Raw genomic sequence first — 23951 nt, 5'->3', positions numbered from 1 at the left:
TCGATGTTTCTCACATTGAACTCTCTCTCTCTCTGTTTCTCTCTCATCAATGAATATGTTCTGGGGTGAGGATTTAAAAAAATAATAAAGAGTAAAGAACAATAATGGAATGTTCTCTCAAATAAGTAATTTCTCACACTGGTCATCAAAATCACCTGGGGGAGTTTTATTTTTTGAATGCAGCTGCTCATCCCCTGTGGCTAGAAGTTCAGTAGGCCTCAGGTGGACCCTAGCATCTGTATTCTTTAACCCACGAGGTAGCTCCAATTCTCACCCAGGTCTGGGTATCACTTACCCCACCTTGTGTTCCTGAGGTGCCACGTCTAATTTCACAACCCCTAGGGCCTTCCTGGACACCCACCGATTGCTCAGGTGGCAGTCAGTCCCAGTCCTTCCCGCCACTCGAAGCCCAGGCACAAGCTGCCTGACCACACCTTCCCTGTCTGTTGGCAGAGAAGCGGCAAAGGATGTGTTCGGACCAGCCTCGTCCAATACTTAGTTGAGAGCTGTTCATAATTTTCATCTGTTCTGATGGTCACTGTGTGAGCCAGGCCAGCGTTCAATATTTTCAGTATTGGCACCAGTACTAACCAAGTAGGGGGCTCGGGACCCTTTTGGGTAGGAGGCATGTTCATAAAATAGAACATAAAAGCTAAGCAAAGGCACGTTCGGAGTTGAGTAGTGGTATTTAAGGAAAGTATTTTGGAGGAGATATTCGGAACTTGACATTAAAAAGGAGAAGTAACCTATACGTGGTGAGTAAGAAAAAAGGGTATTTCAAATGTTGGACAGTGTTAGGAAACATATTGATTTTCATGGTTGAAAATAGCAAGTCCATGCAAAACCCAGCTCACGTGGTATGAGGTGGGGGCGGGGGTGGTGGGAGAGGGTGGGTAGGTGCAGAACAGTGAAGGCTGGATGGGAGAATTTGTGATGAATCCCATGGGCCTTTGCATCGAGGCTCACTGGTTCCGTGGGCGCCACGTGGAGAGGGATCGAAACAGGAGCGGCAGGAGCGGCAGCCTGCGTGGAAACGCGGTGTGGGCCTCTGGGCCGTACAGGATGAATGAAGACAGAACAGGTGAATCCAGTAATGTTCCGGAAGTACCGTCGTGACTTCATCTCTTGTGTACTAGCAATGTCTATGGTTTTATGACATCACTCATTCAAGAGGAAAGTGTTTCCATGACACAAAGCTTCTGGGTGTGTCTGGTGGAGCGGGCGTGAGCACAAGCTGAGGGCTGCCAGAGGAGGGAGCTGTGGTACCGACGTGAACAAAAGCAGCGGCTGGCAATCACACCCATGTTGAATCCTAGCTTTGCGGGGTGCCAGCTGGGGACTTGGGCAAATTACCTAACCTCTCTGCATTTCAGGGCCCTTCAGGGTAAAGTGTGCATAATGCCCCCCTTAAAAAGTCTGTTGTGCAGGCTAAAGGTATCATGTTCATCACAGCATCCTGCAAATTGTAGGTGCTCAATAAATGCTAGAACTTATTGCAATACAAAGTACAGGCAACTGAACCGAAATAATCTGAAGAGTGTAACCCAGAGTTGAAAGTCCTCAAAGGCCCTGTCAGAAGCCTGGTATTTTATTTAAATTGTGTAAATGTATTTGTATTAAAACTTTTTTATTGTTTTACTCCTGCATGACAAGTATGTAAGTACCTCAGGGGTTGTATTTGCCTGCCCCCTAGTGGTAATATAAGTCCACTTCAGGCATGAGGCAAAAAAAAACGCTTCACCTTACTGATGAGAAACCAGAGCCTGAAGAGGTCAAGTGACCTCTCCAAGGTCACAATGTTTTAAAAGGCAGATTTGGAATTGTCACCTTAAGAAACATCCAGGCCTGAAAGAATTCGTATGACTTTATTTGAGCCAAACCGACGACAATTGCTGGGAAGTCAAATCTCAACAGGTTGAGAACATACTCCAGAGAATGACAGTTTGGCACCTTATTTTATACATTAGCCTCAAAGGAGACATAAAGAGAGTTACAGGAAATTCCTTGGTGATATGAGGGAGGTAAGCAAAGTGGGGACTTCTCTGGGATTGGATAAAGACTTAAAATGAAGAGGCAAATACTTATTTTCCATTGCTGAGTACAAGATAGTAAACAATGAGCATTTATAGCAGGTAGAGATGGTAAGTGGCAGAACAAGACAAGGATGAGAGGCTCCTTGGTCTGGGCTCCTGGAGGGAGATTTTGCCCTGAGGGGTTTGGAAAAAAGTACTACTCAGACATTCCAAAGGTATCTCAGTCACAAAAAGACAACAAAGAGGCTCAGTAAGGTAAATACTGAGCTTCATCAAGGAAGATGCTGGCCTCGGGCAGGACTACGCCCAAGAGCTGCTTTAGTTGGGAAGTTTTAACGGCAGACCGTCCTGTGAGGTTGCTTTCAGTCTCCGAGTTTGTAAGGCCACCGTTCAGCCTCCCCTGGGCTTGTCCGGTTCTGTACCGGCCCCTTTTTCATCTGCAAAATCCTGCTTATGTCTCTTATTTGATCTTTGCTCTTAAACTCATCTTTAGAGTCTAGAGTTTGTCATCTGAGAACTGAGAACTGATCATTGGGAATTTTTTTAAAGAAATATATTTGATTACTGAAGGGGTTCAGAACAGGCCTCCCGGAGATGCGCCACTTGGACATGTGAAAGTTTTTGACCTGAAGGCAGTTGAGACCCCACAAACTCTTGAGAAGCTTTTACCTCTCTCTGCCTTAAAGAATGTGAACTGGGACCTTGCCCATAATAAGAGTTATCACCGGAGACAGTTTTAAGGCCTATCTGTAGAGCAGGGCAAACATCTAATTACTGAGCATTGGCTCTTCTCATCACTCTGTGGTGGCCTTCCCCACTGCACGACCCCCAGGCACCTGGCCTCACCCTTAGCTCAGAATGCCACCCCTACCCATTTGGACTTTCTGTCTCTGAATTTCTCCTGTAAGTGGGGTTCCCAACTGTCCACATCTAATTAAATTTGGTTATTTATTTTCTCTTGTTAATCTGAATCATTTTGATACATCAATTATTAGCCCAAAATGGTATCACTTGTGCTAAAGCCCACAACACCAAACCTTGACTTGATACTTGACCGAACTGCTGGTTTGACCTCTCCCAGAAATGTAATCCAGTCTGGAATCTTCCAGTGGGCACCAGTGAGGTAGTCTGTCACTTGGACCCTGTCCAGCCCCCCACAGGAAGAAGAGAATCTGCACGACAAAGCCCTTACTGCTCCTTTCCCCGTAAAAGAAGCCAACTGGGTCTAAAGTGATCTTTTCTTTTCTTTTGTTCATAGCTCCCAACCTTTTCCTGTAAAAACCTTCCATCTCGTACTACTCGCTCACTGCACCTTTCTGTTGTACTTGCTGTACAGGGTGCTCGACAATTCATAAATCCCTTCATAAAGCCAGTTTGACCTTGCAATTTAATGGGTTGAATTTTGTTGTTTTTTAAAACAGTGGCATGATGTCTAGATGTTTGATAAATATTAGTTGAATCTAAAGTAAAAACAGCCATCCCTCAATTTTTTACCTGTCATTGTTCACCCTAAAACCCTAAAATAGACAAGGCTGGAACCAGGGAAGAAACTGCAATCAGTCCGTCCGACGATTTGGTCAGGAGTTTGGTGGGCAACAAGCTATGATCCTGTGACTTTATAGATGGATAAACTGCCCTCAGTAAACCTGACTCCATTAATATGGCGGGCAGCAGGGCTCTATTTAGAAAAAAACTGCCTTTTTTGGAAATTTAGGAAAGAATTTACCAAATTCTCAGACTGTGTTCTAGGAAACAATAAGATTGTGGAGGGTTCCCAAGACCCTGGAGGAGAGGAATGATCATATAGAAGATGGATAAATATCCGGGCCCCTGACTCTGGTTCAACGTGAGTGGCCATTTTTTATATGATTTTATTTGGAGGGAAAACTTTCTGCTATTAGGACACTTGAAAAATGCGATGAGGCTACACCACGGCCCTCGTGAGGCCTGGTGGTAAGTTCCATCTGGCTCATCGGGCCTCCTGTCACGTCCCAGAAGCGGCACGTGAATGCCAGTGAGACGTCTCCCCCAGGAGGACCAAGGATGACGGGGTGGGTGGGGGGGAGGCTGAGCAGGAGCCACGTGGGGAGAGCGTCAAGCCCCCGCCTGCTTGCTTTGTGCCAATCACTGGCTGACACCAACAATTAATTCAGCTAAGGCTCGTAACAACCGCATGATTTATATGCTTTCATGATCCCCATCTTATACAGGAGGAAACAGCATGATGAATGCCTCCAAAAAGTGAGTGGTAGAGTCCAGGTGAAAGGTAGTTTGGCACCAAAACCTGCACCCTTCACCTCCGGGCTGTGAGGCTCATCCACAGGAGCAGATTTATGTGAATCACCGTAACTATGGGAACAGTCAGCCCCCGAGTCTGGAGTGTCACATGAGGGAGCACAGGATACTACGGGATGAAACTTTTAGCCTAAATGCACTTCCCTAAATTTCCCACTGGGGAAGCCCTTCACAGCAGCAAAGCCATGGTGATGTCCTTAACGCAGGCCAGGGGGGGAACCTTCTGGAAGCTTGTTTAGCCCGAAAATTCCCATGCAATCAGCATACTTTATAAATTGACTTTACGTGTATTTTAAAATTAAAATGACTTATAACTTGGTAAAATCACCTCTCCCCACTTTCCCTTCACCAACCACCATGCGTCCAGTAAAATCAGCATCCCCAAAGCTCCCGAGGCCATCCCGGGGTCCCCTGTCCCCTGCTGCTGAAACACAACTGCCTGAGTTGAGAACTGTCTGACATGGCCGGGTGAGTGTGCTTTGAAATTCGGTTATATTCGGTATCACATTATTCTCTCAAACAAATCCCCCACCCTGGACCTCCTTGTCCTTCAGTGATCTAACAGTAGGACAGATATGCGAGGCCTGTTCAAAAAGCATCCAGCCATGTGATAAGCAAAATAGAGACATTTATTGAAGAAGATAGAAGATACATTGTACGTGGGACAATGAGGCCTCAGAACCCTTCAAATTAGGCACCTTGGGACCTTGTACAGTTCTCTAATCGATATCAACAGCCCCGTTGTATATTCCTCAATCTCACTGATGGTCTGAAATTTCTTTCCCTTTCAAAGGTGATCTTCATTTTGGGAAAAGCCAAAAATGGCAGGGCACCAAATCTGGGCTGTAGGGGGCTTAGTCACCTGGCTGATTTGATGTTTCACCAAAAAAAAAGTCTGCACGAGACGTGATGCATGAGCAGGCACATTGTCATGATAAAGCTGCCAGTCACTAGTTGCCCATGGCTGCAGATTTATGAATCATCTGAATAGTTTTCACGGAGGAATATCCAAGCCTAATGCAAAATTGGATGCAGATTCATTGCTCTACTCACTCAGTCATTTTTAATGTAATCGCCACACAGTGCACATGCTCATTCAACGGCGTCTACCACCCCCGCTGACCAGGACAGTGAAGTCATCATTGTTCACACATGCACATTCCAGTCCGCTCTCCTTGGCTGCCAGGTTACATCGATGTTGCACAAACAGTTCATGTTGTATTAACAATGGTTGGACTCTTTCCAGACAGGCCTTATCTTTCAAACCTGGAAGAGATGTATTTACCATAGGCTTCTGGAAGGCTGAGGTTCAGGTCATATGTTGACATAGTCATAAGGAGATTTTTGTAGTTTGGAAAAAGAATGTTAACCACAGTTGGTTAAGACCCCTGTTTCCACTCCTCTTTTTTCTCTACTGCATCTCTCCTCTCATCAGCAGTCAGTGAAATGGCCTGAACATTTTGGGGATCTGCCTGAGGGGAAGTGAGGCAGATCCCCCCAGTAATTCAAGGATGTGCCCCTTGGGTGAGAGATGCTCCTGTGGCCTGCAGTCACTTCTGTGTGTTGTCAGCTATCTTGGCACAGGAAGGGCTTCCAGGAAACACCTGTCCTCCTCCCCACAGACCCACCCTCCAACTTCATGATGTGAAGCGAGGAGGGCGAAAGTCAAACGAGATCAGAATGTGGTCCCACGACACCCAGCTTTAGGAGTGTTCCGTAGTAGGAAAACAACAGGGTCGGCAATGAACAAAACCAGAATCTTCCCTGTGGAAAGTTACTCTGAATCTTATGCCTCATATTTGAAAGAAATTTTTGAGATTTTCCAATTTTGAGATTGCTAGAAATTTACATAGTATACCCAAAAAGAAGTGTGAAGCTGACAAATTTATAAACTGTCAATATTTTGCTAAGGCATGCTAGAGAAAAGACCAACTGATCTTTCTCTTCTCTCTGTAAGAATGCTTTCCACTATCGGAGTCACATGAAGAAGCAATTGGAGAGTAAGCAGCCACAACTGTAAGAAAACACTATGCTACACACATGTCAGGCAGCTGATACCTGTAACCATCCTCACTGGACTTGGATGATTACACGATTTGTAAGTTTTTACAATTTTGTGATTTCTTGGAATTTTCTTATTTTAAATATTCACTTTTGTATATAAGTTGGTATTCTCTCTTAAAGGGGGTGGCTAATTTTCATGAGCCTCAGACCCCATCAATCTGTACCTGCTCCTGATCGCCCCAATGCCTCACCCCCTCCAGATTAGTCTTACCCTGGAAGGTCGCATGTTTCCCTCCCTCACTTCATTTGTGTCAGTCTGCTCAGGATGCTGTAACAGAAAAGCATTGACTGGGGACTTACAAACAGTAAACATTTATTGCACACAGCTCTGGAGTCCAGGAAGTCCAAGATCAAGGCACCAGCAGATTTGATGTCTGGCGGAGGGGGGGCGCCTTCCTGGTTCTTAGGAGGCCGTCCTTTCACTGTGTCCTCACCTGGTCTAAGAGACGGGGTCTCCAGGAGTCTCTTCTGTAAAGCTGCCAATCTCATTCATGGTGGCTCCACCCTCATGACCTAACCACCTCCTAAAGGCCCCACTTCTCAATTCCATCGCCTTGGACATTGGGATTTAACATAGCAACTGGGGGGAGACACAAACATTGACTCTATGGCAATTCAGATGTCTGCTCAGATATCATCACACTCAAGAACCTTTTCCTGGCCCCTCTGTCTAAACTGGAATCCCCTTCACTTTCCACCACTGCCGCTGTTCATGCATCACTTTACTTCACAGCACCTGCCTCCTGCTACTTTGGCGCATCGCTTACTTTGACATTAGCTCCCTAAGAAGGGTGACTCCATCTGTTTTATTCAGTGCTTTGTCTGCATTGTTGACATCAGTGCCTGGCTCATAGTAGGCACAAAAAAAATATGTGTGGGTCGAATGTGTGTGTGTATGTGTGGTGTGTGTGTAAGGACATAGAGAGATAGCTTATTCCAATTCATTGAAAAGTTGAGCTGCCTGATGGGAATTCTTTGAGCTCAGCAAACACTACGGAAATCCAGTTCAGAGGAGAGGCGGGAGCAGTCTTCATCTTTCTGTATTTCCTCTGACTTTGTCCTGTTGGGTCAGTTGCTTTTTTTTTTTTTCCATTTTAACAGGTGATAATTCCAGCAATCTACTCTTATCTTTCTCAAAGAAGCCCCAGGTTTAAAAAAAATCTTAAAATAATAAAAAATATTTTAGCTGGCTCTTTTAAAGTCAAGACATGAAAATCATGGCAAATATTTGCCTCTTCTACAGAGTCAGTTAGAAATAGCTGCAGCAAAATCCTCAGCCCAGAAGTGTAGCCTCAGCCGAGGAAACCTGGGACTCCGCAAACTGACAGCCCCCCAAAGCTGGCAGCGCGCGTCCTGCCGTCTACTGGGGGGAGCAAGAAGGCCTAAGCCCGGTGTGACCACCTGGTAGAGAAATAAAGCCCCAGTGCCTCCACGTTGCAGCAGGCCGGATTTACTCCATGGAGACATCGATCATTCAAATTTCCCGTGAATCCTTGAGCCAGTCTCCTGGAGGACTCAGCGCTGGGATGTGCCCAGACTATTAATACTGGACAGATCCGTGATTCAAAAGTTGTCTAGAAAGTCAAAAAACAGGAAGGAGAAAGAAAAGGAACTGGTGGATTTTTTTGTATCTTGTGCCAACACTGCCACCTAGTGTTAGACATACATAAGAGGGACGCTGTGGGTAAATCCTTACAAAGAAATGCAGCCCTCTATGCTGTTTATGGTCGGTTTTCTAAAATTGTGTGGCTCCTGTATCATCTCAGAAGCTGAAATGAAGTTTAGACGATAGCTTATTTATCCTTTTAAAACTCCGTATTCGCCATTCGACAACGAGTTACGGTCTGGGGTTTTGTTTGTTTGTTTTTCTATTCGCCAGCCACTTTCTAAGAGCTTTAGACGAACTGACTCGGCCCTGGTCACAGGAAGTTTGTGAGATACAGATTAATGGTAATAAAAAGTATTACTTTTGTCTTACACATCAGAAAAGTGAGGCTCGCAGAGGAAAAGCATGTTGGTCAAGGTTACACGCGTAGTAGCCACCCGCCACAGACCACTTGCCTCTCGACACCTTTAAACCACAGCGCACCTTATTCGAAGTGCTAACTGCCATGAAGGTGATACAAAACAATGAGAAAATTTGGATCCAAGCAACCATCAAAGAATGGGGGATAAATACATTCTTGAGGGAAAACGTAAAATTCAGAGTGAGTCTGTTTTATCTGATCAACAGCTTTTCACGTGGAGATGGACATCTCTGAGAGTTCAAGTTCCTACCCAGGTGCGTTATAACCAACCAAACGGTAGAATGAGACCCACTGCTAACACTCCAATGCTCCAGCAGACGTAAATGTGTTTTAACGCAATACCCTGCACCTAGAGTAATAAAAATACATTAAAAGGATGTAAGGTGGGAAAACCTCAAACAAGAAGAGACCTAAATTCCAGTTCTGGTCTAAGACACCTTCATCAATTCACCTCACTTCTTTTGGTGGCAGTTTCCAGGGCTGTAAACATTTTCAATTCCACCTTTTAAAATAATGTGCAACCTCAGTTTAGAAAAAATAAAAGAGAAGCAAACCACGCCCAATATTAAGAGTTAGCACTGTAGTCTAAATCATGTAAGGCAGTAATGATGTGTGCACTTACTCGCATATGTTAAAAATTGAAGGTAAAAAGATATAAATATAAAAAGCAGAATTTCAAACTATTATTATAAAAAAACTTTCCTTAAAATTATTTTTGAAACATTTTTGTGAACGCAATGTGGTTGAATATATTCTCTAGTTTTACTCGATATCTTCGCTGTGGATATAAAGGTCGAAGATTCGGGTGTAGACCCTTGCACGGGTACCCTCGGGCCGGGGATCTCAGAGGCTCTGGGAGCGTTGAGGGGCGGGGCTTCACAGAGCCAGGGCCCTCGTTGCTTGACGCCGTCTACCATTTAGTCAGGCGAGGCGTTCAAAATGAGCCCATACATTTCCATCCCACTACGATCACACACTGACCCTTCCTTTTGCGTATATTTAAGCAAATTGGGCCCAGTTCTGCTAAAATGTGTCATTTGAAAATATTTTAAAACATATTAGTTTCCAGTGAGAATCACATGTGAACTGTTGGGGGTGTCCAGTCCACTGCCCAGGTCTGCTATGCTGCAGCCCCACACAAAATCGTAAATTTACTTAAAACCTCTTTCTTGCTGATCGGTTTTTGTTAATGTCTGTGTGTTTAATGTGTGGTCCAAGACAACTCTTCTTCCAGTGTGGCCCAGAGATGCCAAAAGCTTGGACGCCCCGGTCAGTTTTTTGTAAAAAAACCACATAACAATGGAAACTTTTTAATCATGAATTTTCTAAATATTCTATTTATAGCACCTTTCTTTCAAAAGCAGTTATTTTATCCCTGACTGGTGTAGCTCAGTGTATTGAGCGTGGGCCTGCGAACCAGACAATCGCGGTTCGATTCCCAGTCAGAGCACATTCCTGGGTTGCAGGCCAGTTCCCAGCAGGAGAGGCACAAAAGGCAACCATACATTGATGTTTCTCTCCCTCTCTCCTTCCCTTTCCCTCTAAAGATAAATAAATAAAATATTTTTTAAAAAGCAGTTATTTTTTATTCATTTTAAAACTATCACCTTTATTGTACAAGAGTTAGGTTTATGTTTTCGTATTTTAAGTATCTACTAGGGAAACTACAGCCAACTACTTCTTGGGGGAAAGGTCAACAAATTTGGAAACTTTTCTTTTGAAAAGGAAAAAATGCATAAAATTTTCAATCACTGACGAACAAAATAATGAAAACATCAAGCCTTGTTGCCATCAAGTATGGCGAAAAAACATAACAAAAAGAGATTTTCATGGTTGTTCCCTATCTCGTTATAGAGTTATTCTATTCCAGTAAAGACCTTGTTTTTGTGGAGTGCAAAGTGTTTGCCAGGGGCTGGGGAGTGGGGGAAATGGGAAGAGATCGGTAATGGCTCTGCACTTTTCAGTTGTAAAATGAGTAACACTTGAGAACCTGATGTGTAACATGGTGACTATAGTTGATGATGCTGCATGGTACAATTGGAATTTGCTAAGAGAGTGGAACTTAAATGTTCTCCCCTAAAAAGGGATAAGTATGTGTGGTGATGGATGTATTAATTGGGGCTATTCTTTCACAATGTACATGGGAATCAAATCATGATGTTGTATACTTTAAATATTTTATAACTTTAAAGCTGAAAAAAGAGCTTATTTTTATAAATGTAACCACATATGAGAATGTCTGGCTATAATTTCCTTGAGGCTGAAACTTGCAACAAATGATACAGTAAAAAGAGTTTAATAATAGCATGAGAGCCTTTGTAACCATATTCTGGGATCTGGTTTTTATTCCACAATAGCTGTTCCATCAGTGGGTAAATATACATAGTTTTACCATAAATTACTGTTTTTAATTTTTTTAAGTAATTTACTGTTGGGTATCTGTCTCTGAAATTTTCTTTCTTGAAAGCTCATAAACAAATAGCTCTTGTGTGTCACCACTGGAACAACTTATCAAACCCTGTAAGCCGATATGTGATGGAGACGCCTGTATCACATAGCAAAACCCCCGCACGGTATTGCTTGTCCTCATGCTTGTTGCTTCTTGACTTGAGTGATGTTTTCTGTGCCTTTTCCAGCAATAGTTGCTGACAAAGGAATACACTTGTGTCAGTTTCCATGTTATTTCCAGTACATTATGTCAGCCGTTTTCACCTCAGCACGAAGAACAAAGGTATTTGCCTTTCTGCCATCTGCCACAGATGCTTGCAAAAATTTACCATTGTATGTAGTGTGTAAAGGATGGATTGATCTTATTTGACTTTAAACATCAGTGAAAAAATTGTAAAGGTTCTTCAGGACCTTCGCACTTGGTGTTTTAAAGTGCAGCCAATGAGGTCATGCTGCAAGTAGACTGTAACACATCACAACATGCAAAACGAGGGCCTGCCAACCCCTTCGAGGTGTGGGACGCCCACTCAGGAAAGCTTGCGCTCTTTGTGCTACATGTGACTGATGTGGCCATAAAGACAAGCACGTCTCGGTCAACCCTTCTATGAAATATTAGAACAGCTTGATTTTTTTCAAACACCAAATCCTAGGTGTTCTACTGTGTGTTCCCCCTGCAGCACAGTGGGTCATCTTGCAGCGCCCTGTGTGACCACTCAGACAGGACAGAGGTCACAGGCCAGCAGAACCAGTGAGGCAGAGGCTGTTGGGACAACCACCAGCCCACTGGAAACGAAGTCAACTTGAGACTGTGCATGCCGTTCCATTGCATCTTTTAGTGATGAGCACACATTTATGATTTGAGAAATGTACTTTAATATTTTAATCAGAAGTATCCAAATGCGCTGCCTTTAAATAAATAGAAACATGAGCACAGGCTATTGATTCCTGTTTTTAGAGTTGAATATCAAAGTGTGCTGAAGACTGTCCCACCCTACTCCTGGAACTCGTGAATGATACCTTACCTGAAAATGGGACTTTGCCCGTAAGATGAAGTTAAGGACCCAGGGGGAGAGGGGACCTTTGGCTGGCAGCGCAGACCTGATGACCCAGAGGGGTCCCCTGTCAGAGATGCAGGGAAGAGGGGTTGGCTGTGCCGCACAGGCCTCCCAGGCGGTGATCGGATGGACAGCGGACACCCCCGTGGGGCCATCATAAAGACCAGACAGCAGGTGCTGCAATGAGCACTGGGGTAGACACCAGTGAGAACAAAGCAATGTTCCTGGGCCACACCCTGGCCACATCTCTGTCACTGAGTGAAGCAAAGGTCAGGTGCCAAACATGAGGGAGAGGAGAGGACAGGGGGAAAGTGTGATTTGACTGTGTTTTATTTCAACGATAAAAATGTTCATTTTCACCATGAACTTTATAGGATGAAAAGGCCGTACTTGTTATTGTGTCCCTAGTGAACCTGGCACCCAGCCAGCACTCGATACACACTTGTTGGCACAAACAGGTGTGGGAGAGCCTCTTTCCTACCTTCTGTCCAGGATCCATTTTCATCCGGCCTCCTCTTCAGCCCTGAGATGTACTCCTGGGGCTAGGCCTGAATCACATTCAGGGTGGAGGCATCATGCACACCCCAAACCTCATTATACGTCTGAACTTGAATGTATGACCAAGGAGTCCTAGGAATCTAGTCTGACTGGGAGGGGGGAATGAATTTACGAGCACACGTGACTTGCAAGCCTGGCCCGGGGGCTCTGGCCATCTTCGATGGATATTTTCTTGTTCCCAGAGGACAGGCTGAAAGGGAGAAAGAGCTTCTGAAAAATGGGAAGGGAACTCTCTGTTTAGCCTGAAATGGCAACAGTCAGATCAATGCCTCCTGTGCAGGTCTGTGACACTGAATTCATTATAGATCTTAGAAAGCACTTTAGCTATATTTAAAAAAAAGGAACGGGAAGTAGCATGTGAAAAAAAATTAGTTAAAAACCCAAATGTAACCCAGAAAACACTGCTGCATCAGTTTCCTGATTCTAACAGGCCTCTTCTGTGGGAGTACTGTTTTTTCTCCAGTCTAATTTCAAGAGCAAGGAGTTTTGATAATGCCCCACAGGATTATGTCATAAAATTGAAGAATACTATCCATGAAGAGCTTTGAGGATATTTATAGTGTAAGCTTTAAAGAGCTGTCAAGAAGAATCATCAAGGGAGTTGAGTTACTGAGTCACCTAAATGTGTTAAATAATATCTTGGGATTGCAGTATATAAAATCCATCACCTTCAGAAGTTTAAAAGTTAATTATAAAAATGTGCATATTTAACCCATGGTGTCCTTTCATGAAATTTTATACAAGCAACCAGAAAAGGTATGAGACTAGTTTTCATACTTTATATTCACAAAGCATTCGCAAATTTTCCAGGTTCCCAGTTTTCTAACCTTATCACCACCATGAGCTGCTGTTACATTTGCTTGAACAGATCGAATTTCCCATCAACTGTTCCCTCATGTGATATTTGCTGGGTACAGTCGAAGGAAATATTCTTGTCCCTTCCCTTGTTCTTTCAATATTGTTCCTTAAGAAGCTCCCTGACTCACAAAGTTTGAATTAGGAAAGCAAGACGGGGTCTTGCAGAGTGCAAAATCTCATTGTGAGCAGCCATGAAGGGTACCAGTGGTGTGCACTGTGGCTGACTCCCCAACAGTTACTCCGTCAGACCCCCACTAATCAGCAGAGCGGCATTTGGAAGTTGATCCCAGTTAAGGGGCTTCTGATTGCCAAGAGATGAGGTTACCTTTGGTTTAAAAATGGGAAAAGAACCCAAGTCTAGCCAAAGGGAAGAGAGAGGTTTTGGTAATAGCTTCTGGGAAAGTTCCACCACACACACACACACACACACACACACACACACACACACTCATGCACACACGCACGCAGGCACACACACACACACTCTCTCTCTCTCTCTCTCTCTCTCTCTCATGCACGCACACACGCAGGCAGGCAGAGGGAAGTCTCTCCTCCAGGGCATGTGAACAAGGAAGCACAGAAGCCTGTCAGCTGCCTTGCAACCATGGTAACGACTGGCCTTTGGATCAGGCCACCCAGTGGGTGGCCAAACTACCTGAAAGCATGACAAAGGTTACTGAACTGCCAGATGAATCGACCTTCTTGACTTCCTTTCCGGTGAGGAAATAAACTTTCCACTTAAGCCAGTTTGAGCATGCAAACAAACATTAATGGATGCCATTTCGCTCTCCTACTTGCACCCAAACCCATATCCCCAGCTACTGTTCACTTCTGCTCATCTGTCAACCCCACAATGTATACAGAACCCAGGTCCTTTCTGAACAGCATCAGTGTCTAAACCACCCAGGCCTGCAATCCCAGGGCCGCTCTTCCACTTCTGTGCAGGCCCTGCCATGTCTTCCGAGTCGTGATCCCTCATCCATCTACTTACCCGTCTTTGCAGCCTCGCCGTCCTAGGTCAGACACTCACCACTGCACGGCTACACAACCACACACAGCGTATCTAGACATGCGTCTTCTCATTCCTCTGCAAAACAGGCCTCACTATGTTCGGGCGTGACTGTGATACAAAGTAATGGAGACATCTCAGGGGCTGATCGCAACCCAGAAATGGTATTTTGTTCCTTCTGCCAAGATGGTATCTGCTCTTAAAGATGCAGATCAAATATCAGCTCTACTGTTAAGTTGCTTTTACTTCCTTAGTGCAAATAACTCCCAGACCCTCACACTCTGTGCTTCTCTCATAGCTCTGGTTTCTGCTACCTCGCACCAGAATCCTCTAACTCTGTGCCCCTCTCCTCCATATGGGAACAAGGTTTGCTTTGTATTCATCAGCTGTGCTCCCAGCACCCACATGTTTGATGACAAGGACCTAGAAGCCGGCTTTCTCCTGTTCCACGCACATGGATTTTAAACACAAAGTAGGTGGCGGGGGCAGTTTAATGCCATTTTTATGGCCTAGAACTTAAACTTGCATTAGCATGCCTTTTTATCCCTCTTCAAGATTGCAAAAATGGATGTTAAAGTACTAAATAAAACAAGTAAAATCCCAACCCTGATATACACTTTTAGACATTTCTCAACTCAAGCAAGTAGACAGTTGTGATCATTCTATGCTTATTCACTGGAATCTAGATAGGTTTTTTTTTTGTGCTACTTCTCAGCCTGTGACATTAATGAACATTTTAAGTAAAATATATAGATCTTTGAGTAGAACAAATTTACTGTTCACATCACCTTCCTAATTTTAGTTATTTTAATTTTCACTACCTCTGTCCTGAATTTAGCCGGGTAGAGCAGAGGTTCTGGGTTTGCATATACATAAGGGGTAAAATCATCTTTTCCCCTTCTCTACAGTCATGCCTGCCCATAAAATAAAAAACATTTTCATTTCATATAATAATGGCTTGGTGATGATGAACTCCTTGAATTTGATCTTATACCTAAAACAAAAGCAAACTAAAAGGACAGCTAGATCAGGAGTGGAAACATAGAAATGAAGATCTCAAGGAGGGTTAGCAACAGGGGAGTGGGAGGAGGAGAAAGGGGGAGAAGGTACAAAAAATAAGTAGCATAGACAGTAGATAGAAAATAGAAGGGGGGGCAAGAATAGCTTGGGAAATATAGAATCTAAAGGACTTGAGACACTTGGTCATAAACTAAAGGGGGGGTAATGGTGCGGATGGGGGGGTAGGGTGGAGGGGAATGAAAGGGGGAATAGAACAACTGTAACAGCATAATCAATAAAATTAAAAAAAAAAAAAAACATTTTCTTTCTCAAAAACATTAAAGAAATCACCCCTCCTCCTTATTCTGGGCACTGGTCCTCCCAGTGGGGGATGAGTGCAAACACTACCTTCCTCAGAACAGACAAAAGGTTAGAGTTTGCCTTCACGTATGGCCTGGCTCAGTTCTTCCTCGATCCTGTCTTTCAAAGCTGCATGTGTGCAGACCCCATGCTGCCTCCTCTCCTCCGCACGGTCAGCCCACAAACATGGGGGCAAAGCGCTCTTCTCTTTGCTACTCGCTTGTCAAACTCAATTCAAGCAGGAAGTTTTCTAGCAGGAGAGAAGCTGGTATTTTTGATACCAGCCTCTTCCAACAATTCCCAGTTAACCCAGCACTCAGAGGAAGGAGGGGCGTGGTTAATCCTGCGTGCACACAGGTAATTCTCAAGTGTGTAAACTGAAGAAATGAATAGCTAGAGAATGTACATTTGTACCTACTGCCTCTTTAAGGATATAAAGAGGTAAGTTTTCAGAGTACTTATGAATATTCAAAACAGAATTTTCTTATATTTAATATGACGCATAGACAGCAATTCCTGAGTTAGCCTCTCTACTTTCCATAGAATATAAATGAAGACGCGGGAAATGATGAAAATCCTGAACACTGAGCTCTAACACAGACAATCCAATGCTAGAAATGGGAAGGGGGATTCCGTCAACTACCATGAGGTTGACCTGGGAATCAATTTAAGGACCAAAGTTTGCAGGGTGTAAACTCAATACACATGAATCAGTTGCCTTTCTATAGATACACTAATGCTGTAGTCCTTTTAAAACGTAAGTCAGTTCATTTCACGCCTCCCCTCAACCCTCCAGAGTCTCCCGATCCCAGTCAGAGTAAGAGCCGAGCCCTCAGTGGCCTGCCGACCTCTGCCCTCCCCTCCCCACGTCCCCGCTCTTGCTCATTGCATTGCAGCCACAGGACTGCTTCTTGGACACCCCATATACTCTCCTCCCTCAAGACTTTTGCACTTGCTGTTCCCTGTGTCTTGAATGCTTCCCCCTCAAACATCTGGAAGGTTGGCTCCTGTATTCCTTCAGGCTTTGGCTCAGGTGTGACAGCGACTGTCCCTGAGAAAGCGCTGCCGAACTCCCACTTCACGCTCATGGCCCCTCCCACCCCATCAATGCTCTTCAGTGCCCTCACCGCAATATGCTTGTTCCACTTTTCTGTGTTTTTCTTAATCAGTGTCTTTTTCAAACTAGAAATCTAAGCCCAACCAGAGCCTAGATTTTGTATTTATTCATCGCTATATCCACAGTGCCTAAAATTGTGCCTGGCAAGTCAAGTTTAAATAAAAATTGTCAAGTGACTGCCTCGTCCCTTGTCCCTGGACGCAGTAACCAACACTCATGGGCTTGCCCAAAGGTACCGTAGAACCAGTGTCTTAGAACAGAATCTCTGACAGATGTCCTAACAATGCGTGCTGACAAAATTACTACCACTAAGCAAGATCAGGTGGGAAACAAGAGGAGAAAGTCAACATACAAAGAAGAAAACCCAACAGGAAAAGACTTAAAGACAAAAGACAGATAACAAGTAACAATCAAAAAGATATTGGATTATAAAAAAACAACTAAAGAATTAAGGCTTGCACTATGGGCTGGAACAAGCACACTTAACAAGACAAATACTAGAGCAGTAGTTTATTACTTTTTTCAGCCAAAGCACATGGAGGGCTACTGCATTGCCAGGCAGGGACAAGGCAAGACTTGTTTTGGTGCACATGACGTGAGGTGGGCGGGCCCACGAGCTGCTGTGAGAGTCTAAGCTAGGACGAGGGTTGGGAAGCCGCCTTGGGCATATGTATCATGGTAGCCTTAAAATGCAGCATTTCTAAACCAGTAATCTTGTATCTATTAAAATAATACAAATAAATAGATATGATCATAAAGAGTCTATTATAAAATTTATATTAGAAATATGTGTATATGCTATATGTAACTATATTAGATATATGAAAATGGTGAATAGCCCTGGCCGGGTGGCTCTGTTGGCTGGAGCCCTCATCCCGTGCACCAAAAGGTTGCAGGTTCTACCTCCCGTCAGGGCACAGACATGGGTCGAGGGTTCAATCCTTGGTCGGGGTGCATACTGGAGGCAACCAACTGATGTTCCTCTCTCTTTTTCTCTCCCTTCCTCTCTCTCTCTCTAATAAATATATCCTCAGGTGAGGATTAAAAATTTTAAAAAATTAAATGTTAAATATTAGAAACAAGTGAGATGTATAAGTAAATGAATTTTCAAATAAACATTAATAGCACCAAACAATGGAGCACTACGCAACCATTAATAAATAGAAATAATCTTAATAACATGGAAAAATCACAATTAAACATCAACTAAGAACACAGGATCAGTTGCACAAAAAGAGTTCAAACACAGAGTTCTCATCTTTGGAATGTGGAATTCAGAATTATATTTTCATCAACAAACACATACTACATTAATAATCAGAAATAATGAAAACTAAACAAAAATGAAAATGAACTAAATTTTTTATTTTCTCCCACATTAGTGCTTCATGTATCTATTTCTAACCCATTCCAACACAGTTCTCATAGCCCGGGATTATCCACTCCGCTTTCATTATTACAACAGATGCAAGAAAGTCTGTTTTTTCTTGAACCGTGCTTAAGTTTTTTGTCCTTGTATTCCCACTCCAGATTTCTAAAATATTAGAGATATAATTTTTTTATTGCATAAATTTTCTAAACTTACTGTTACATTCTCCTTTTATCAAGAAAACAAAAGGATAAAGATCTTATGCAAATGATCCAACAATTCCCCATTCACTCCACCTCTTACTATAAAAATGTATTGCAATCAAAAACAATTTTCCATCAGAAATAAAGTTTCTTGTTAAGACTTTTCAATAAAAACAGTATCAAGAGTGCGGTGACCATTTCAGAGGTATACATGTAGATCAAAACAGCATATTATACAGTTTCAATGTGTGCAGTTTATTATGTCAATTTACATTTCAGTGAAGATGCTAAATGAAACATATACTGAGAAAAGCCACATACTGAAATATGACTAACATGTCTGCAAGGTAGACACACACAAACACACACCGAGAAAAAAAACAAAAGAACCACGTGCTCTTTAAATGCGTCGGCAATTTTATTTACAAACGCGGTGGAACAGAAAGGCTCACTAGTTTCTGGAGAAAGTTCTTGGTGAACAAACTATAAGGATTTTTCATTCATGAAAAGCAGCAGCTTTCTAATGGGAACAACTTAGCGACAATTCTGAAGAAAATAGAGCTCCCCTCATCAAGCAAATAAAATTTTGTATAAGGTAATTTTTTTCAAAATCCTAATATATAGTTGAAAAGAAAGATGCAGAAAGCAAATTTGGGGGTGCTTTTCTAGTGAAATTTTCCATATGGTTCTGTATTAATTTACCATACCTTATAATAAACAGAGGATATGCAATTATATATTTATATTAACAATTTCAAATAATGTTTCAGATCCTTAAAAAAAAAATAAAATAACCCTCTTCCAAACACCACTAGAAAGTCAAACGAGATCATTATCAGCCTCTTTTTTCCTTGTGCTTTTAAGATGCTGAACTCAGAAAAGTAAATACTGCACTTTTTCCCCCACACATAATTACCTTCTTATAAATAAACAACAACAAAAATATGGGTTCTACCAAGACTACAGTGCTCCGATGTAATCTACAGAGACCAAAAAAGGGGGGAGTTATTCTTTCTTTAAAAAGAGAGGGCAAAAAAGACATACAACATATATTTATAGATCTACATCAGCAGCAACCAACTCTTCTTCTATCTGCAACAGTGCTTTCGCATGAAGGCTTACATCACATGGCGGTGGGCCGTCCAGCTGACCAGGCAAGGAGAGAAGAAAGAACAGTGCTTAGATTCAGAAATACTCACATAACGCCCCTGGGGATGCACAGAAGTAATCACTCAGAGAATGGCCCCGGGAGGTAGAGAGAGTCACCTTGTCACTCACTTAGGATTAAAGCTAGGCAAATCACAGCCTCTGGGTACTAGAAGTCTTTGTCTGCAAGTATGGAGTAAAAATTAACCGCTGATACAGAAGCAGGTTACACTCAACTCTCTTTTATCCGTTTTGGAGAAAAGGCATGGGCAATGTTTCCATGACGATTCCAAAAGTCAATTCTATTTGGCTTTGGAGTTTGATTGAAGAGAGAAAAGCACACACACATATACACACTCCCCCCGTTCTGCTTCCAGCCTCGACATTCTCCAAACTCAGTGGCAGCGTCCAGAAAAAGACTGGACCTCTGGGGCAAGAAGACTCAGACCCCGCTGACAGATAAAAGAGAGTTGACTGGGCTTAAACCATTTCCAAAGCACTCTTCACATAAAGGGCCATATAAATACCTCTGGGTTCAAAAGCAAAGGGTTTTGTTGATACCACTTGTAACACCCTTTCACAGTAAGGAAGAAGCACATGTTACCAGCATCAAGGTTCAAAATATAAGCAGCAGCAATGGTTGTCTTTAGGTAGCTATAAACAATATGCAATCTAATTATGCTATCCTATGTTGCATAACACACAAACAAGAACATGATTAGACACAAAATTGCATGTTAAGTCTTTTAAAAAGTCAATTTTCCAGAAATGACATGGAAATACTATTAGAATGAATGCTCTCCATTTAAAAATACTGCATGTATTGAGATATGATTACATAGTAACAAAGCATAAACTGACTATTCTTTATGACCTTTTTAAACCAGTTTTTAAAGTTGACCATACTTGAAATCTCATAATCAGAGCCCACTGTTAAATAATGGAAATCAGCTAACGATGAGGGAACATCCTTAGCCAAGTAACAGATGACAGTCTACACCACAAGTTTATTTTAACTGCCTGTTTTGGTTTATTCACATCCTCAAGTCCTTAGTAGTCTGTCCAGACTCTGAGCACAGGACAGCACCCTGACTCGGGCACACGTCCCGCTCCAGTCCCTCAACCCACAACACCCGTCGTGTGGCTAGAACCCCAAGCTGTGACCCATTCACTGGACCCTCCGAGTGGAACACGCTAAGAATCCTAAAACCTGCCCTTCTACGGTAGGGTGCCCGAGGGGGAGGTGGTGGCTGGTTCAGGGAAATGCATGGGAACTCGCGGCTTTCTCAAAAGACAAGAAATTTTCTCCCTGATTTGCTCTCTTACATTTGAGTCTGAGATAGCAGTTGTTGCAGTACAGTTGGCTGTTTCTGATTCTGACTTCGGCTCCGGAGGAAGAACTTCCGAGGTCACACTCACAGGCAGAACACTGGAGGACGACAACAACAACAAAAAATCCACATCAGTGAGCTCAAGGAAGCCTGGACTTTCCACGCCTGGAAAAGCAAGATGATCAAAGTGCAGCTGCCAAGCTCTTAGATATGTTTCAGCCAAAAAAAAAAAAAAAAGCCAAAAGATCATTAGTAGATTAGAACCAAGGATGCCAGATGAGACATTAAAGAAACCATAAAGCCAATTTTAAGAGCCAAGATGATCATTCTAAACATACCAAAGAGCAAAAATGATTCGCCGACTGGCTTAAAGAAATCTCGCCTTCACTCCTCTCATGGGGAATGGGAGAGGAGACAGCACCACACGAAAGAACTGAAATGAACGCCGGGTTTCTGGCACTCCACTCTGCGCAGGACATGCCCACGGTCCCCACCACACCAGCGTGGCAGGTGCTCTTACATGGCGCTTTCGCTTCAAGGCTGGGTATTTGGGTTCCGTGGGCTCAAACACTAATCATTTTGACTCGCTCTGCTATACATAGGAACAGCCCAAGCCAGCCCTATACAAGCTTGAACAAGCTGTGGTCAGTGCGACTCCAGCATCCACAACCAGAATCACACTTCGGCCCAACACAAGTTCAAAAATCAATTAGATGTATCTCTAAGACAGTTACTAAAAAGTAGTTACAGCCTTAGTTCTTTCATATATGCAAGAACCCGTCAAGTATAAGCAGGCTTGTGACTGTAAAAATATTTACAATATTTTTTCTTACATAATCTCCCTATTCAAAGCTAGGCTGTTGGACACTTTCATAATTGCACATCCCATCCCCATGCTGTTATTTGACATTAGCAAATTACATTTCACACACACCTACGACCAATAGAGAAAGCATTTATGCCCTGTGAATTGTACTAACAGAATCTTAACTGGCTGGAGATAGGAAGTGCATAGCATTTCTACATTTCATTTTTGAAATTAGGTTCAAGATTGGAGGACTAAGCAAGTAGCAAGCAATCTGAAACCCAAAATGCAACACAGACCGACAGATCCAGCAGCACGAGCTCGCTCATGGCACGTCCACACCCAGTGCTCAAAGAAGCCATGCGCGCTCCAAGCAAAGCTGTGCGGGCCTGCGGAGGCTGTGCATCTTAGTCTCACCTTAAAACAATACAAATGATAGCAAAGGCCCAGGGACTCGATGATCATGGCAGCTCCCTTGCCCAGAATGTTATTGCAGTAGGAGCACACGCGCTTCCCACTGACCGACCTGGATGCGGAACAAGAACGGAAGGGGGGCTCTCATCTGTGTGGCTCGAGGTCATCACTTTAAAATCACACTCGGGTGTTAATGTTAATAATCTGAGAAGGTCTCTATATCTGTGGGAGGAAAAGTTTCGCCAGCCAATCGAAATATGCCTTGATTATACTGTACCTTGAAGGGTCTCCCTGGTGGTTGCGAAACCCTTGACACCTGTTCACTAAATGAACAGTTTCGGTGTCCTGAGTCCATTCTGCACTTCGAGATGCTACGCTCCTTCGATCACCTCTGTTCTTGGCCATGGCCTCCCCCTCTTCCAGAGTACAGCTCTATCACGTCATTTCACCCACCAGGACACCAACAGAGCAGCCCCAACATTGCTTTCCCATCCTCTTGCTCATTCCCCCCAAATCCAGATGAAACAGAGGTAGCTGCACTTTCCTGACTGTGCCTCTGGCTTGCAGGACTGCCTCTGCAGAGTGGAATGAAAACTGCCTGACGGCTACCATTTAGATAGGAAAGGAGAGCTTCTACTTCCCTTTGGTTAGAAGTCTTACCTTCTCTCCCAGGTGGGAAGGGCTGGGCCGCTTCTCACCTTTGCACAGAACAGTGCACAGCTGTGGAGCGCCGTGCGGTGGAGCGCCCCCTCTGGGTCAGAGAAGCCCACGGCCTGTCTCCCCTGTGCTCCCCTAGGGTGGGGATCCAGGAAATGGGTCCTCTGTCCTCCGCTTCGCCTCCCCGGACCATGGCCTTCATCCTCCTCCAAAATATACCGTGAATTCTCACCCTGTCATCTCTCAATTCAAATTCCCTGACACATTTTATAGATCCCGGTACAAGTAACATTTTAGATGGATGTGAAATATATTCTCCTAACAAAACCCCTTATTTGATGGCTTAAAAAAATCCCATTGTCAATCACTGTGTTTCTACTTTTCAGCACTTCCTTTGCAGAAAAGCAGTACAGGCTGGCAGAACTCCCTGTGGGTAGCGGCAGAGACACGGCTGCGCGTGGCTTTGTGACGCGTCAGTGGAGAAGCTACACTGACCTAAACTCCCAGCCCACGTTTCTATCTGAGCGTTCCTCCGTGCACACGGACAACAGCGTGGTGATGGCTGGGGGCGGGGGGTGTAAGGGGACTAAAAGCTAATGGGAAAAAGTACAGTGAAGATTAAATTTTTTAAAAGGCAAGTTTGGAATCACGACCTACTGTTATACTCTCAGGCGGTTCCCGTGGCACATGACCTACAGAACACAGCGTCGGCAAGCCAGGTGAGGCACGCAGTGGTTTGGGAAATCGAAGCCCCAAAAGGCTGTATCTAACTACGTAACTTTATTTTCTCATCCAGCTTATTGTAAGTTCCACAGACAAGGGAACTTAGTCATATGCTTTCCTTTTACACTTAGTTTCTATAAAATGAGTTTGTATGGTCTTATTAAAACAGTCGACAATTTTATAATACTGCTCTCACTCATAAACTGCAGATGCATTTATAAGCTACTGTCTGTTTTTATGATTCCGTGTTGAGAACCATGCGGGTGCGTCTGTCTCCAAGACACTGACCACGGCACCAGCGAATGAGGCAGTGGCAGCGAAGCTGGTGTTTCAAAGGTCCCCAACGCTTCACAAGACATCCATAAATGCTCTTAGAACGCTATTTAAAAAGCCCCTTGAACTGATCTGATAAAAGAACACTAAACTGACGCACTGGAAAAGGCTTGGCTTTCTCTGGAAAGCTTGGAGAAGATCTGGAGA

The 23951-nt window shown here is 43.6% G+C and overlaps 1 protein-coding gene across 6 annotated transcripts in view; it reads right to left on the bottom strand.

Moving 5' to 3' along the window:
- Nucleotides 1-18792: 18792 nt before the first annotated feature.
- The window catches only part of LMO7 (LIM domain 7), a 214108-nt gene continuing 208949 nt past the window's right edge, over nucleotides 18793-23951 (bottom strand). For 5 of the 6 annotated variants that reach the window (XM_053665513.1, XM_053665515.1, XM_053665516.1 and 2 more), the window contains 3 exons: nucleotides 22095-22203; nucleotides 20868-20970; nucleotides 18793-19541 (listed from right to left, as the gene is read on the bottom strand). In XM_053665513.1, coding sequence (XP_053521488.1) covers nucleotides 19519-19541; nucleotides 20868-20970; nucleotides 22095-22203 — 235 coding nt within the window. In that variant the 3' untranslated portion in view covers nucleotides 18793-19518. The remainder of the gene's footprint in view (nucleotides 19542-20867; nucleotides 20971-22094; nucleotides 22204-23951) is intronic. The other variant, XM_053665517.1, reaches the window with a different exon arrangement.

The sequence above is a fragment of the Artibeus jamaicensis genome, unplaced genomic scaffold, assembly GCF_021234435.1.
Source record: "Artibeus jamaicensis isolate MK-2021 breed Jamaican fruit bat unplaced genomic scaffold, CSHL_Jam_final contig_415, whole genome shotgun sequence".
In the NCBI taxonomy this organism is placed as follows: Eukaryota; Metazoa; Chordata; class Mammalia; order Chiroptera; family Phyllostomidae; genus Artibeus; species Artibeus jamaicensis.
Note: the sequence above shows the minus strand (reverse complement) of the source record. Positions and strands in the feature narration are given on the sequence as shown.